This window comes from Photinus pyralis, unplaced genomic scaffold (genome assembly GCF_008802855.1).
Source record: "Photinus pyralis isolate 1611_PpyrPB1 unplaced genomic scaffold, Ppyr1.3 Ppyr1.4_LG7, whole genome shotgun sequence".
Taxonomy (NCBI): domain Eukaryota; kingdom Metazoa; phylum Arthropoda; class Insecta; order Coleoptera; family Lampyridae; genus Photinus; species Photinus pyralis.
The window spans coordinates 5189132-5206684 of NW_022170738.1; the positions used below are offsets into that span (position 1 = coordinate 5189132).

The 17553-nt window shown below is 36.0% G+C and overlaps 1 protein-coding gene across 2 annotated transcripts in view; it reads left to right on the forward strand.

The window, feature by feature from the left end:
- Nucleotides 1–16932, forward strand: part of LOC116177290 — a 54462-nt gene extending 37530 nt beyond the window's left edge. The window contains exons 1-2 of one of the 2 annotated variants that reach the window (XM_031496225.1): nt 3019–3478; nt 16557–16932. In XM_031496225.1, coding sequence (XP_031352085.1) covers nt 3082–3478; nt 16557–16891 — 732 coding nt within the window. In that variant the 5' untranslated portion in view covers nt 3019–3081 and the 3' untranslated portion in view covers nt 16892–16932. Of the gene's footprint in view, nt 1–3018; nt 3479–16556 lie in introns of those variants that run through there. The other variant, XR_004146643.1, reaches the window with a different exon arrangement.
- Nucleotides 16933–17553: the final 621 nt, after the last annotated feature.

Sequence of the window (17553 nt, forward strand, 5' to 3'; positions counted from 1 at the left end):
GCAGTGTCTGTCCGTCCGGTTGGCACGATATCTCAAAAACGAATGGACCGATTACGATGAAATTTTGTAGGTGGATCCTTTATTAAATTTGTAGATAGAAGTTCGTGAATTGGCAATGTAGGCCAAAAAATAAGGAAGGCCCTTTTGACATCTCCGTTAGTTATGAACCGAATTACATGAAATTGAATATGATATAATACGCAATGCCAAAGTCGAGTCTAATCGATTCAACCTCGGATTCAACATTCACAGTGCCCTTTTTACATCTCGACCATTTATGAACCGAATGCAAACTTTTTTAATTATGCAGGTATTTAAATGAAATTCGATACATAGGCACTTGGAATAAAAGCAAATGTGACACCGGTTTCAAAATTTGGTTTTGCGCATGCCCAGGAGCTCTTTTGCTATATTTGTTTACACGTTTATTTATATAATCGATCAGCAAAATTCTCTGAGAGTCCCAAAAAATAGTTGCCATTGTATCTTGCAGAAGGGTGACTTTAAACATGTTGGGAGAGCTGGAGCCCTTAACATATATGCCACCCTTGTTTCGAATCAGGATCACGACGACACATATTAATAATGTTGCAATTGTTTTGCAAATTTCATCAAAATTAAAAAGAGCACAGTCAGGGGTTATAAAAATGGCCCTTCGTAGATCCGAAAACCCATCGTTTCGATCTACAGGGTTCATGGTTTTTTACGTTTTTTCTTTATATATCCTGCAGTTGTTGCGATATTTAGTGCAAATTTGGAATATAAGTTACGCTGAATGTCAATGGTAGTGAGAATTTACAAGGTGACCGTTATCGACAAAATAAAAATCAATTAAGCTTAAGAAAGTAAATTTTTTTAAATGGTAAAGTAGGTCCTGGCTTTATTTGGATGATCTCTTGTGTTTATTTGTTTTGAAAGTTCGCATTTTAAATTGTATCTCGTGTTTGCATGTGTTTAAGAATTAAAGGTATAACAATTGTAAAGTGTACGGTGAAACTGTAACACCCTGTATATCGATAACGATGCGTTTGTGCACCTATGCTGATATGAACTTTTAGTCATAAAATAAGTCTTTCGCTTATTTCGGAACACCCGATACAAACTTTCAGGAATTTAGTTACATTAGTAACTTACCGACTCAAGCCGTTATTGGTCACCCTGTATTTGTCAATTTAACAATGTTTATGACAAAAATTGTCAGGTTTAGATGCTGGATTATTCTATTTGGTGCTTGTGTAGTGCTTATATTACGTTTGTTAATGCATGACTACTGTCAAAACTATACATATGTAGCCAAAAGTGTCAAACTTTATTTTAATAATTTATTATTGTACTAGGATTATTTTGACGAATATTTAAAGTATCGTATTCAAGGAACGGGCAATGTACACGCCCTTAAATAAAAAGAGGTTAGGTAATATTTGCGCACTTTTTAGTATAACTTTTTATGACACTAGATAGCTATAGACATTACAGTGAAAAATAGTCCTTAATCATTATGAAGACATTTTCTTAAATAACCTGTTAAGCATGTAAAGATGTGTTTAAACGCCTCCCAATCGAAAATGTAGCAAAAACAGTCGCAACCATCGATTAGAAGAAGCCCATGGCGAGAGCTGCTAAAGGAGAGTATAGCCCCGATCAAGAAACTTGTGGGCAAAAAAAGGTTATAGAACAAAGTTTCGAGCTTTATATGTTAAAAAGTGTTTTTGGGTTATCGTACGAACAGCCGGGCGAGCGAAAGGACGGTTGGACGAACAGCCGGTCAGACTTTTTGACGTGATTCATAACGTAGCTGTTCGCTGCACTACTCGCGCTATTTCATAACCCATACGGAAATGTATAATGAAGTAGTAAAAGAATGGGTTATATGCCTGGATACATGTGTGGATTCTTTCTTGAATGTTCTTCGTAACACCTTTCTGAAAATATAACGCAAGCCATGTCTTACTGGTCAAAATATGTTTGACCTTTGAGTCTGTCCCAGGGGGTTGACACCCGCATTGTAATCACTATTTGCTTAGATCAAAGAGTTTTTGAGTTACCTATCGTGCGAATGGGCGTCCTGCCGGACTTTCAGACTTTAAAATCGTTCTTGATGGGGTAACTGTGCGTAATACTCATGTGTCGATACTAAAGTATTGATTTGTTGTTATTGAATGTCTTTTCCAGTCACTATGCAAATAATTGTAGGAAAATCACGTGGGAAAAAGGACATTCACTGCTCCCAGGGGCATATCGCGCTTTCTGTTTCAAGCAATAAAGTAGTACTTTACTCTTAATGTATAGAGAGGTATTTTTTGTTAGTATTCACTTAATTATTCCTGCAAAAATCCCCAAATAGTATTTGTTATGCTTATACTAAAATTGACTGTAAATGGGAATAATTTAATTAAGAACATGATCCATAAATTCATGTCGATTGAAATAAAAAAGGTTTCCGCTTCGTTCCAGCGCAGTAAGTGCAAAAACACAACATACAACTTTTATTAGCAATAAACAACCATTTCTAATTGTAACTTTGATTCCATTATCTAACACATTGTAGCAGTAGGTATACTCACAAAATAATTCAGATCAAATAAGTAAGAATCCGTAGCTAATGATTTTAAATTAAGGAAATAGTTGCTTATCTGACTGTAAAAGTAATTAACAAAACGTAAAGTTCACTTTTTCCCGCATAGCCTTTTTACATTTGAAAATCGAATTATTGTTTCGCGGATGATCAGTAGAATAATCGCTTTTTTACCTTCATTGACAATAATTTCTAAGTTCAAATGGTCTCACGTCTTACAAACACTAATTTCGTAGCTAAGAAATTCTCTCTCCATTAAATTACTTCTTTTAGTTTCGTTTTCAATGCTTCCGCTTAACGCGATATTAAGTATCCACGGAGGCGTGCTTGTGCTAGATGTCTTAAAAACGATTCGCGAGGAGATGAATTAGAATAAGGAATAGACTCCTACTACCCTAAAATGACCTGCTTTTCTATATCAGGTATATAAATATGAACGAAAGTCAAGGTTAGTTTTGTGTGATAACACCAGTGCTGCTAACAGTTTCAAGACCAAAATTTTGAAGATGTTTTTAAAGTTTTTCGTATTAACAATTATTTTAACTGCGAAATTTGTGCGGTCAGAAATGGACGATTACATTAAGGAATCTCGGCAGGAGTGTAAAGCGACGAACGACATTTTTCCATGCACCAAGTACAGGACCCTAAGATATTTAACTACGCTAGGGGATTACTACTACTCCTCGTCGGGAAACGATACCAGCCCCGTTAGGATAGTTAAGATGGAACGATTGTACGACAATGGACCCGACTTCTTTCCTACGGCGAGACAATCTACGGCCGATACGGAATTTACAAAATTTGTGAAATTTGTTCAACGTCAGGCGAATTATTATCTTGGAACGCAAGGGCTCGCCTTTAATCTGCCCGAGGGTGCCGAAGTTATTGAAAACAGTCTTGTTGGTGAGTTTATTGAAATTGTTTTCTTTGAGAGTGCGCCTCATTCATGCGTAACGTGAGTTAATGAAGACTGGAAGCTGGTTCTTGTCGCATTTCTAACTAATTACTTGTCATTAGAAAAGATTCTTTAGTGTCAATTTTACGCTCACTGAAAACCGCGACATTTCCCTTAGTCGGAATTCGGGGGGCGACACTTTTGGCGAAACTCGAAACAAAGGACCCTTGTCTTCGGTCACTTCAGTTATCTGTGTCGTCGTGTTTCACCATCGAACCGCAGGCGAGACAGTGACTTTTTAGGCAGCCAACATACATTACCTCTTTTTTTTGCTCGCATGGTTATTACTTAGCGTGATGCCGTTCTATTTTTTTTATAATCATTAATCAATCTTCAGTGACTAGCAGTAGAATTATCATACTAGCCTAATTAAATTGAAATTTCCGCCGCATTGTTTCATCTGAATATCGGACCACGTAGGTAATTTAAATTAATGTTCCAAAACAATTTTACGGTCATCATTAGATTAGGCAAAGAAGATGTTATAATGAAATTCTTCCGCGAGGATCTTCTATGATTGAATTTGCGACGTTATTAGATATACCGTTCGAGTTCAATAAATTCAAGGAGACTAGAGATATGCGGTTACGCGATGTCCATTTCATAGTAATAGAGAATTATATGTGACCGTGGGTAACTTTAGCTCACCTCTTATATGATATTAATATGCGTTATACTCTTGGTATTCATGTAAAATAGGCTAATCAGAGCATGCAAAACAGCATCATCTAAACAAACTCGTTAACTACTACTACTACTAGATAAAACCAATTAGAATTAAGCGTAATATATTGCTTAAAATATTCTGCTCCCAAATTACTTGCTTGTCGCAATTAGAGTGTTTGGAGTGTTTTTAATAACGTTTATGACTTAGCATTTCTTTTCCATAATTTATGCGTGAAATATGATTACACCTGTAGAGTTTTAAATGTTTATTTTGATGATATATCATACGTAACGAGAACACTTTAAAGGTAATAAAAAAGTAGAACAGATTCCTTGCATCAAAAAATTAAGTGTGTCATTTTTTTTTAAATCGAAAACTGGTTTAATTTGGTAGAACGTGGTTTAAATATTAGTTAATAAAAATTTAATACGTTTAGACAGCAGGTTAAACCAATGGCTTTTTTTTTGGATTGACAAAAAGTAGGTAGGAACTATCATTGTTTAAATACTATATTAGATTCGTTCCTGCGTATTTTTTTAATTCAAGTTTCAAGTAGCTTTATTTCTGTACGTAAAGCTGATTCTCTGAGCTCCTTCCGTATTCGTTGTTTACGTTTTTTAATTACTCACCCTCCACAAAAATATTGCGGCATTTATTGTGACCCGACAAATATTGAGATACTTTCTGCATCCATAAAGAATATGAACTGTTGGCGGTATAGAATCTTGCATTATTTTAACATCTGTAAAGAAATCGAAACGCAAGCAGAGCTTTGGGCAAGCAATGCTCTCAGTGTTCATTTATTGTGACATTTAAAGAAGCGATTACCATCTAATTCTAGTGATAACACTTTTCGTGCCCATAGCAGGACCTGCATGAACTAAATTACAAAAAAGTAACTCACAACTAACGGGCAATGTTTAACAGCAATTAAAGGGTCGCCGCAATTCAAAGCACCGAATTGACCCCATTATTTTTTTCGTTCGTATTAACGAGGTCAATTCTGGGTTGATTGCGATATTTTAGGTGGTGGTGTAGCAAAACGTTCATTTCAATTTCATTTCATACGTGATACTTTCATATATTTTAGAACGTTTAAACTTAAAAGTTGGAACTTACAAGTGACAATGAAAGCTTATTGTTTCAATCTAGAAAAAAAACTCAACCGACTCAAACGACCCAACCAAGCTTAGTAATTAATTTAGACCATTTCTTATTCGCACTATTTAATTCTTTTCAAGTACTTCTTTTAAATAAGAATGAGTGAGAATTAATGAAACTTAAATTATTAAATTCCTTACCTGTAATTATTCAGATGTACAAAAAGGTACACTTTCATTTTTCCGACCCCTAAACCTATTTTTTTAAGCCTTAATTTTTTTGATTTTGATCTCTTTCGGACGAAACTTTTGTACGGGGAATCTCTTAAACTGGATTTTACGCATAATTAATAAACCCATACAGAGCGTTTAAAAAAGCGGCAGAGCACCTCGGTGTGACCCCACGAAGTCATTCGATTTGACCCATGTTCAATAGGCTTATTACTTGTGGCATATAGGTCAACTCTCCAAAGTTTGAACCAAATCGGTCCAAGCGTTTGACAGTTATCGTGTTCACGGATAGGCGGACAGACGCACACCATCGACTCCCCTATAAAGCTTTCATTGCTTTGCTCTATCGCTTAATAAAGATAGATGATAATGGATACTTTACTGCCCAAGAAATACACTGCATGATGCCTTTATTACCTACATATTATATATTTTTTCAGGAAAACGAAAAAATAGAATACCTCGCTTTCGCATCCCAAAAGTGGATTTTGTCTTTAACCCTTTAGTGTTATAAAGATCCGGACGGTGCAAAATAACGAAAACTGAAACAGGCACGCAATTTAAAAAGACACTATTAAGAACCACCAATCACGTCGGAGTACACAATGTCCTAAAAGACTTTCCTTTAACACGCCACAAACTGTATTACTTATAGCATTTCCGATAACGAGAGTGACACTGCCAATTTTAAGTGGTAGATTGGTGAAATTGAATCTACAAACGAATAGGCGTTACAAACCGGTAAAGATATGCACAATCATACTCATTTGCAATACGAACCAGAACGAAACAATATTTGTTAAAGATGTCAAAGTTGAAACCATTATTTTCTAATGGTTCCGAGTGGATCTCCCAAGAAGTATTGGGATTCAGAACTGGGAGGTCTTCAAAGATTACGTTTAAAGCGATTAAAACAAGAATGAAGGATAAAGTACGATTATTGGGAAGGGCATTTTTCCGCTCGTACTTGATCGAACTATATTCGCAAACATGACTTTTGACCAGGCTCATATCTACTCATTGGTTTATGAACTCTGAAATCTGATGGCTGCAAGTTTCAGATTGCTAACCGTTTAAGTTTCTCGAGTTAGGTGAAGACCAGGCAACATGAAAACACCTCGTTTTATCACGGCTCGCTAAGGCAGCTTTATAATACCAGGGGGTCCGTGAATAAGTTCGGTTCACATATAGGGACTTTGTACGCGACATCCATGAAAGGCGGTCGAGAATCATAGCAATATATCGAGCCATTATTATCTTCTATGTGGTTCTTTGTTTATTTTTAAAAGTTGCTTATATCGTGGAACAAATAATTGAAATGATTGAAAAGTACGTCATTAGGCATTGTACGTTTGCCAAGAGGTATCACAAATGAGTTGTGCTAAATGGGCGGTGGGGGGTAGATTAAAAAAGAGGTCATTTGGATCCCCCCTGGATATTAAAGAAACTCTTCTTAATACAAAAATAAAGCCATTGTAAGTTTTCAAACCCCTACACTGTATGATTCCTATATATTATCAGGAGCAATAATCTAAGCTAATGGGAGTTCAGTAATTGTTCCGCTCAGATCGCTTGAGTTTGAACCTGAGAAAGTCCAGTGAATTAATTGACAACGAAAGAATTTTCTCCGTAAGAATCTCCTTTTGAATTATTCGGTTCTGGAAAATGTATGATCGTAATATTCTTGCGCAAGCAAGCTAAAACTAGGCTATTCATCCACGAACAAGGTAGCCGCCAAGTAAATACGCCACCTGTGGAAATGTTACCTCGGAGTAAGTCGTCCCTACACGGGGACTGGTCTCTAGATGTAATCGCATCTCGCAGCAAGAAAATTCATTTTCGAACATTATTCCTCAGAAGATACGCCTCGAAGGATATTCGTTCCGAAATGTTTAGCACTTACGTAATCTACAGTGCGTTCGAGATAAGACAACAGCACACGGAATGCTAGATTTCAGTTTTTTGAATATTGAATGACGTATCTCTCCATTTTTTCCTCTTATCTCGAACGCACTGTGTGCCCTCAATAAAACGGGTCTCAGGCAAAACTTCTACAGAATATGTGTTCCCAAATAAAATTGCTTCGATAAATTTCTTGTTCTCCCTCACAGAATACAGAATATTCGCAGAAGAGAAAATGAAGCAATTTCAATCCTTCGTAATGTTTGCCTCTTCACTGCATACGATATGTCGAATGTTTGAAGACAACGAGGTCCTTCAGCTCGGTAACGTCATGCTTGAAAGTTCATCCATTACTTAAATTCACTTTCGATTAGCCTTGTAGTATGCATCAAGAAGTTTTTCCTGAGTAGATTGTTCACTCAAGAATTTTCAACTAATTTTGTCTACAGAATATTCCCGCCAGTCAATTTAGCATTCTTTAGCGTTGGTATCCTTCTGTTTAGCCCTAATACCCATTTATAATAGGTACCTTCTTTGTATTCCCTTTCAGTTCATCTCATTCCTCCACCCTAATACATCCGCTCCATACATGAAACCCCTCTAACCATTGCATCGAACTTGTTTTGAAATTGTGCTTGAAACTTCTCTCTACTATTCCCCACACTTGTCTCATCGCCACTACCCCCATTTTCCTTAGTTCTCTTAGTTGTGCCTTTGCTCTATTATTTCTTTGCATTTGGTAGCCTAAATATTTAATTTATCTAACCTTTTTCTTCCACCCACCCCCTTTCCAAATCCCATGATCTTCAACTTTCTACATTTCACTCCATCCGTATTCCTCACCTAATCCCACTCTATTTTTCCCATCATTTCCGTCATTTGTTATATCTCTATTACCTGGACATCCCTGTCTTAGTCCTTTATATGTCCAAAACACTCCAGAATCCTTCCCTTATATCCTTACCCACAATCTTGTTTCTCCATATAGTTTCTCGATTCTCTCCTTTATTTCTTGTCTATTTTCCCATCTTCCATAATTTTCCCTCCCACTCTGTCAAACGCTTTATACGCCGTCGTCATTATCGTGATTCCCCTCTAATTTGCCATATTATATTCACACTTAAGGTTTCACATTCACATCCAGTACCTACTATTATATGTCTCGTTCAGACACTTCAATCACTCTTTATGGGTATCCTTCCTTTGACACTCTGTTCTTGAAATATGAGGACCTATAACTGATCTCAATAAGAGGCGGAGATGGAGTGCGGACTACCGTGAAGGATAAAGCTAATTTTAACCTCCCACCAATGCAAACGGTATTACATAGCATATGTCGATCTTCTGATTTATATTGTATTTATTGAGTTAGATAAAGTACAATAGCACGTTATCATTTAGCAGCTGCCTGAGGCCTTCCCAAGTCCTTCTGCCAAGCATCTCTTTCGAAAGCCTGCTAAATACCTTTCATCTTTCATCGGGTCTTTCGCGCTTGTTTTGACCTGGTGCTTGCCAGCCAAAGATTTTCCTAGGTCACGTATCTTCTGGCCTCCTCATCAAATGACCGAACCATCGCAGCCCGCGTATTTCTATTCTTTGCGTAATCGTATCCATTTGGTGCCGCATTGATACACTTGTGATATGCTCAAGTCTTGATTTTCTTACTTCTATGATAATCCATTTCCAACTCTTCACTGAACACGTTTATTGCGCAATAGAAAAAGTCATTAAAAAAAATCATAAATAAAAGTGTTCATTAAAAAAAAATCTTATTAATCCCTGTAATTATACAACACGTTTCACAGATGGAACAATACATCCTACGAATACTGTCAATATATTACCACCCGTACGGTAGTAAGGGAGGTATTGCATTGTGGTAAAAAATGACCTTCCACTTCCTTGACGGAAACGTTTTGAACACCAGGAATCAAACAAAATCTCAATGATGTCGATCGGCCTGTCGATCTGTCTGTCTGTACTCTCATTTCAGGCTAAACGGCTGAACCGAAGGGAACCAAATGCTGTACACACATTTTTAGACATAAAAGGGCAGAACCGCGCATGCGGGTGGAACCTGTGCTAGCCACAGCAAATTTTTGTTTGTTTGCATGTGTGTGTTTTTTTGGTGACACGGCACACGAAGGCATCAACAGCCCTACGTAAATTAACACAACAGCACATACAAATTATCAATTAATCAGTTCGACTTTTACTGTGCCGCTGTGAAAATACAATACTTCTATTTTCGCATAACTAAAATTCAACTAAAAGCAAATTTACGAGCACGTCAATTTTGTATTCGAGTTATACATCGTATATTCGTATATGATAAACTGCTCTCACTAATCTTTCCATCTTCAACGGTACAGTAACAACTTCTAAAACTGTGAATTACATAATAATTCCTTAACATGTAGAATGGTTTAGAGTTGGAATTATTGTAACACAATCAGATACCGTGATGAATTTTTAATATTTTTTGTCGCCGACCGATTTTGGAGTAATTACCTAAAATAGAAGTAAAAAAATTATCACGTGCTAAACATGTCTTTAATATAGTCTTATCAGATTTATGCAGTTGAACATCCTGGTTAAAGTGAAATTAAGAAAATGAAAGTGAGTCGTAAGCAAACAGGATTGCAACCTCTAACGTTGCATTAGCGATTCAGAGCAATAATTAATGGTTATTTATTATGCAAAACGATAAAGGAATATTTTAACCATCGAGTAATATCGTCATGTATAAATCAAAACTTTATTTTATAGCAGAAGCCATATGAATCATTATAAATCTTCTGAAAATTCTGAATTTAATTTAGACTTCAATAATAGAAAGCTTGGGTTATTCAGTCGCTCCCATGGAAACAGTATTGTTTTCTGTTCTGAACTTCATTTTATTTCATGCTCCGCGTCCCATTCTTAATAAGAACGCCAGAACTCATTAGAAAAACAATCATTTGTTTCACTTTATCTACTCTTGCGGTTAAAGAAGCAACAACACTTACTGCTGAAGAGAGACTTGGCCTACTCATCCAATCTGTTAATATGCCAATTTAACACCTGCTATAAAGTAAACAAAGTTGAAATTGAATTTGGCAGAGTTTAGATTTAACTGTAGTTGCCAAACCATTCTTTTTGCCCAAACAGCCATCTAGAACTAAAAGCTCTCCTACCGTAGTAGAGACTGTTAATGGTGTAGGTTTATTACAAAATGGAGTAACCTGTTGATAAGTCATTTCCTATATACCTATTTTTATATAGTAGACATAACGTGATGGTTATTTAGTTATGATGATGGTTTATGATGTAACGATCGAACTACCATCTAAATTCAGGAAACTAAGGCGTTTCCAAGGCAATTCGTAGGTATTTGCCGCAGTGGATACTAAATCTAATAGCAAAATTGTGATATTTGTTGTACATAAAATTATAAAAAAGATGGATCTTATTCTATTACGCGTAAATTACACAAAACCGCACCGAAATTATACCCTTTCTTTTGTTGCAGAGGAGGGACGAAAAAAAAAAAAGGATAAGAAAGTAACTATGATTCTGTTGCCTTTGATTATGTTGTTCAAATTATTTAAAATTAAAGTAATGTTAACGATAGTGTTGGCCAGTGTGATATTCATAAAGAAGGTCGCGTTGCTTGGCGCAATTCTTCTACCGACAATTTTACAGTACCTGAAGCAGTGTTCGCAGCCAAAACAACCACAGCATTTCCACCCCACGTCTTATCACCACTATGATCACGACGAGCACGACGAAAGCAGTTACGGGGGTTATGGATATAGCAAAGACTACGAAAGGGCGTATAATGCTTACGCAAAGTCTAGGCATGGTAACTAGAGGATGGTTCGCGATCTGTTGTATGCCAAAAATTATTTATGCCATAAGTTATTTATGTATTTATTTAATTCTGAAATTTACTTTCAAAAGTTTTTAAATTAAAACATTTAATTTGTGCTCTAATTCTTATACCTATAGTTTGCAACAGTGGTGGGGTGTATGCAAACTTTTTGGTGGAATCAACAGTTTTCTCAGTGAAATTCTATACAATTCTACGTCTTCTGGGTGTTTACACTATTGTTTTAAATTCAGGAAACGAGGGCCTTTCCAGTGATATGACACTATAAACTTAGTAAGTTCGCCGCAGTGAAAAGTGAAAATTACTCGGAATCGGAATTCTTGATCAGATGATATGGGGCAGACTCTAAACAACATTGATAATAATTAGTGTAAAAATGTAACTTGTGCTTTGGTAAAAATCGGCTCCCTTAGCATTTAAACATTGATCACCATCTCCGTACCAGGTCAAAGATCTGAATTGATGTATTCGTACTACTAATGAAAGTTTTTAGTTAACGTCGCGTGGATACAAAAAGCTGTTAATTTCGCACTTAGCCTAAAAGCAAACCATTGGAACAAGACACTCCAATTTTCTTTTGTTATATCGTTGCTATGGTAACCACGTGATTGAATTGTTTTTTTTTCCGTTGGAATTCGGTACCATAACTTTAACGAAGCATTAACTCCTGTATTTCGCCTCGAGACCACATTTGCGTTATTGGTGTGATTATACGATTGTTCCTTATTCATATTGAGTTCACGCTCTATTTCCTGACCGATTAATTCCTCATCGCGTATTATTTTAATTCTTGCAATTTAAACAAACTGCTCGATTACATTAACACATATAACTGTTGCATTACACTAACACGACTTTTGATAATGGATTAAATTCCGCATCGCCTAGTATTTAGAATGAAACTCGAAAGAAAAAACAAACTTTTACGTTTCACAATTAAATATTTTATGTGTAAAGCGTAAATAACCCAGGAAAATTATTCTTTTGCGGTAAATAAATGTGTACAAGATGGAATTCATTTGAATCGATAGTATGCATCCCAAAATGAGTTTGCGTCGGTTTCTGACTTGTGCTAAACTTTTGAGAATCGAAAAACCACGAAATTTTGCGCTTATTACTCGAAAACCGAACAACTTACATACAATTTTGTTCTCATTAAAATTCAAGAGCCTAAAATTTCGCGTCAGATGATCTATTAAAAGTTAAAATCGGTTCAGAGGTTTGGTCAGAATTCATCGTCAAAGATCAGCAATCTTTGTCAACCTAGCGAAAAAATGAATTAAACTCAAGTATCTACCCGCCTGTATCTTAAAACCGGTTACTCCATATGAAAAACCTTACACACGAAAGTTGTAGAGCTTCAAATTTTACGTAAAGAGAGCGAAATTTAACATAATTTTAAAATTAGCACCTTTCTATATACAGAAATATCTACCAATAAAAACGTACCAGAACAGAAAATATTATACACTTTTGTCCAAGATAAGGATGAGGATCTCCGAAACCATAGAAGATACGAAGATGGTCATACTAGAAAAAAGATGCGCAATTAAAGAGTTATTATCATACGTTAATGAAAACCAGAAAATTTCGATTACTTCCAAAAATATGCCAGAAAAACCGAAATTTCCCGATTTCGTTTTTATATTTTCTGTGATGTTACATGAAAAGTTAAAAAAATAAAGGAAACACTTTCTCGTTGCTACTTTTTGAGCTCTAGAAGACACCATTGAGAGATTTTCAATATATAACGTTACGTTATCATTAACTTCAGTTTGTTCCGCAAAAAAATTACATACTTTATTAAGTACCTACTGTAGAACACACTAAAAAAACAACAGTTGGTAACAATGTTGGTTTCAACAGAATGGCGCTTCTGCGCACAACGCCATAATCGTTCGAGATCACCTATCGACCAATTTTCAATTGTCCAGGAAATTTGTGCGATAAGTATTATCTTTGGGTGTTGTGCGCAGGTGCACCATCCTCTTGAAACCAACAGTTTCCAACTATTTTTTGTATGCCGTACATCGTTGTATTCGTAATAAGAAATGCTATTAATACAGAATATACTTTTTTTGCGGGCCATATAAAAAATAAAGTTGATGATGATTTCTTCGAAAAGAAACGTTGTATTGAAAATTTCTCAACAGTGTCTTCTAGAAATCAAAAAGTGGAAATGAGAAAGTGTTTTTTTTTTAATTTGTTTATCTGTTTATTACATCAGAAAGAAATAAAACTCAAATCAGCAAGTTTTTCTGACATACCTTCGGAAGTAATCGGAACTTTCGGGTTTTCTTTAAAGCACGATAACAACTGTTTAATTCCGCGACTTTTCCCCGATTTGACCATCGCCGTATCTTCTATGGTTTCGGAGATCCCCATGATAGACAATAGACATCCTTATCTTGGACACAGTATGTAACCTTTAATTAATGGAGAAATACAAGAAATCATCAATAAATGAACTGTAACATTTTAAACTTTTTCAACTGTAACTATGTACCTAACTTTTTTACACGTTCTTTATGCAATGGAAAGTATTCTGTATTTTTTTATGTTTTTCTGCGTTTCGGGGAAAATGTTCTCCGTCTTCGTCTGACACGATCTAAATTGGTTTCTTGCACGACGTCAATCTCATCGTCGATTAGCGTTGAATCAAGAAAGATGTCCTCTTCTGTTACTAACCGAGGCACGTGGCGCAGTGGATGCGCTCACCGATGCTATTCGGGAGGTTGTGGGTTCGAATCCCGCTGCCGACTGCTCTGTCTGGGGTTTTGTCAGGGGGTTTTCCTCAGACATACGTAGCTTCGCATAATGCTAGCATTATGTTGAAATCTACGAGGCGAATGCTGGAGCAGTACTCTCCCCCTCAGCACCCTAACTCCGTTCCTTCCGTTCCCATCCCTAACTTTACCCATCCTTACAATCCCGTTCTCTGGCTGAAGAGGGCCAGGAAGCCCTGAGCAGCCCGCCTCCGGTATCCCTGTAGTCAGGGGTGCCGGAGGAATGAAACACGTTGGCCTTTTCCTTTTTTTTCTGTTACTAAGTTGAGGCATGAAAGCGAGTTTGCATTCGCTGCATATAGCCGACGACCACTGTATTCCAGCTATTCTGCAGGAACAAGCTGCTTGTTATGTAAACCTTTCTTGCACGTTCAGGATATTGAATTAACATTTCTTGGGGCGCTAGTGATTGGGTAGTTGCAATTGGGATCATACCAGCTGATTGTGATTCCAGATCTCAATCCGCAAGTACACTCGCAATGTGCAATCAATAAAACTGAAATAAAAATAGGCACTCATGGTCAAAGTACAAATACTACGCAATAAGCGATCGATGGAAACAATTAATTAAGTAAAACTTAATTACCTTAAAATGTTAATAAACCAATATATTCCGGTCGTAACTGCGATTTTTATTAAATGACCCACAAACACAAAAAGCAACTGATTTAAACGAGACTGGGTTCGTTGTAATGTCAGATATAATACTGAACTGATTCTTTGATGGTGGAAATCTCCCTTTAACTGATACTTGAACACTTTAAAGAAAGGCTTTACATTAGCCATAGCTGCTCGATAAACACAACACTCCAACTACCTCCTTCGTAAATGTCACTTCTTTAAAACGGCGTAATGAACATCTCTGGCAAGAAGGAGTATCTTGTAATAATACGCTGTAATACGCTACAAAACTGGCAATCACCAAAACAATAATCAACTGTACGTTTCAAAATCCACAAAAATTAAAATAAAACGATTAAATATCGCTTCAATTGGCACAATACACAACAGAATTGAGAAATTTTATTTGATGGTCGAATTGCTACCATAAAAGGAACTTTTTTAATTGGTGAAATTAAGTTAAATATTTTAGTGTACGTAGAAGAAAATCCAATCATACCATTGTTCGTAATTTAGCAAGAGAATTTGAAACTTCACACATGTCCATATTTTAATCAAAAATTCACAGCAAAGGAGTCAAATTCAGTAACTGAAAAATCATTTTAAAACCACTTTAAAGACCGGTTCACAGTTAATAAGTTGAATCTGTTCAACAAATGAGTTGAATAAGTTTATTTTGTTTACACTGCTGTCAAATTTGTGTGGAAGGTGGGTTGCATAACTGTCAGGCATATCAATGTATTGTCTGGTATATTTAAGCATTGAACATAGGAGATTTGTATGTTCAGAGTATTTAGTTAATATATTATATATGACGTCGTAAAACTTAGAACTTAACACTGCAACCTTTTTTTTTGAAATCCTTTACGTCCACAAAATTCATTTTTTTTATTTTTTCCATTTCGAAAATGCAACATTGAGTCTTTTTCTAGAGAAAGAGGCATTTTACAGGATTTTACTGCCAGCAAGAAATGGACATACCGTTTAAAAGAACGGGTTTCGTCATACCTACAAAGTTATTCGTTGTACACTGGGGCTTTTGATAGTTTGGGAAAAACTGTTTTTGGTTTCAACAATTTCGTAGTATTATATTATATATTTATATTTATTATATTATTTATATATTTAATTTAGTAGTAGTTTCACAGTAATATGAAACCTACCAATCTCTTCTTACTCAAATTCTCAGTACGAGTCGGGGTGTAACATTTCCCAAGGCATTCGTCTGAAATATCATATCATAATCAGTATCAATATCTCGAAATCTGGCGATCGCATCAGCCCCCCAAAACCCGCCATTCAATACAGACCTTAATTAAAGAGGAAAAAACTTTTCTTGTTAACGTTAAATCAATTGGAAGTCGAGGTCTAGATTTACGACATAAAAGGATGAATGGAAGCGAAATTAACCAGAGATTATTACGTGGGTTCTTGGTGGTATTATTCGCTAATAAACCTCATTGTATTATTAAGGATTTCTCCCTTCGTAAAAATTTCACTTTCGCCCTAATATTAACAGACTGCAATAAAACAGTGGTTGCTGATAAACACGCTGACGTTATATTTATTAGCAATAAACAAGAAGCACGGCGTTTTTATTATGAGGTTAAAACTGCGTACGTAAAAGTATGTGTTTTTTAGTCTTCAATGCGTGGATACAATGCATAAGATTTGCGGCTAGGAGCAATATCGAAGTATTCACGCGGAAAAATTTCCGTTGATGCGTCTATAATAGCTACCTACAGCTTTGCTTTTGATCTACATAAAATTAAAAAAAGCGGATCTAATTTTATTACACGTAAATTACAGAAAAACTGCACCCAAGTTATACTTTTTCTTTTGTTGCAGAGGAAGGACGTGGAAAAAAGAAGAAAGTAACTATGATCCTGTTGCCTTTAATTATATTGTTTAAATTATTTAAAATTAAACTAATGCTAGCGATAGTGTTAGCCAGTGTGTTGTTTATAAAGAAGGCGGTCTTGCTTGCTGCAATTATCCTACCTACAGCTTTACAGTACCTGAAGCAGTGTTCGCACGGAAGACAACCACATCACTTCCACCCCACGCCTTATCACCACTTCGAACATGACGACCACGAAGAACCCAGTTACGGGGGTTATGGATACGGCAAAGACTACGATAGGGCGTATAATGGATATGTAAAGTCTAGGCATGGTAACTAGAAAGTGGTTTGCGATCTGTTGTATAATATGCCAAAAATTATTCATGCCATAAGTTCTTTATTTTTTTTCTTTATGCTGAATGTGGAATTAACCCTCCAGATTTTTTAAATTAAAATATTTATTTTCTGATATAATTCTTATATACTATGTAACAGGGGGTGTATGCAAACTTTGCCTTCTGACCAGCAGTCCTTTCAATGACCTTAATGCTAGACACTTCTATGTCTTCTGGGCGTTTAACGATCATAAATGAACAAAGCGTGTGCAAACAACTTAAGAAGTACACGAATTGACATAGATATGCTACTAACGGCCTCCATCAACTTTTCAAATAAAACAGAATGCTAATTATACCCTTCCTTCTCCAAACTGCGCTTCGCGAATGTAGAGCTTACAATCACTTTTAAGACTGAATGAAATAAATACATAAACGTCGACCATCTTCTCGCTTCCTAGAAGTTTGTGCAATTCGCCCAGTGGTAATAGATTATTATCAGGTAAAGTATTTGTGTCGTTCATGTTATTATTAATGGTTCTTTTTGATTAAAACTGGCGTGTAAAAATATCAAGACCAAAGTGATGGTAAATTTTCAATCACCTCTACACGTTTATTTCGCCATACTAAAATTCCAATTAATTACGAGTGCCCAAATCCCAATTGA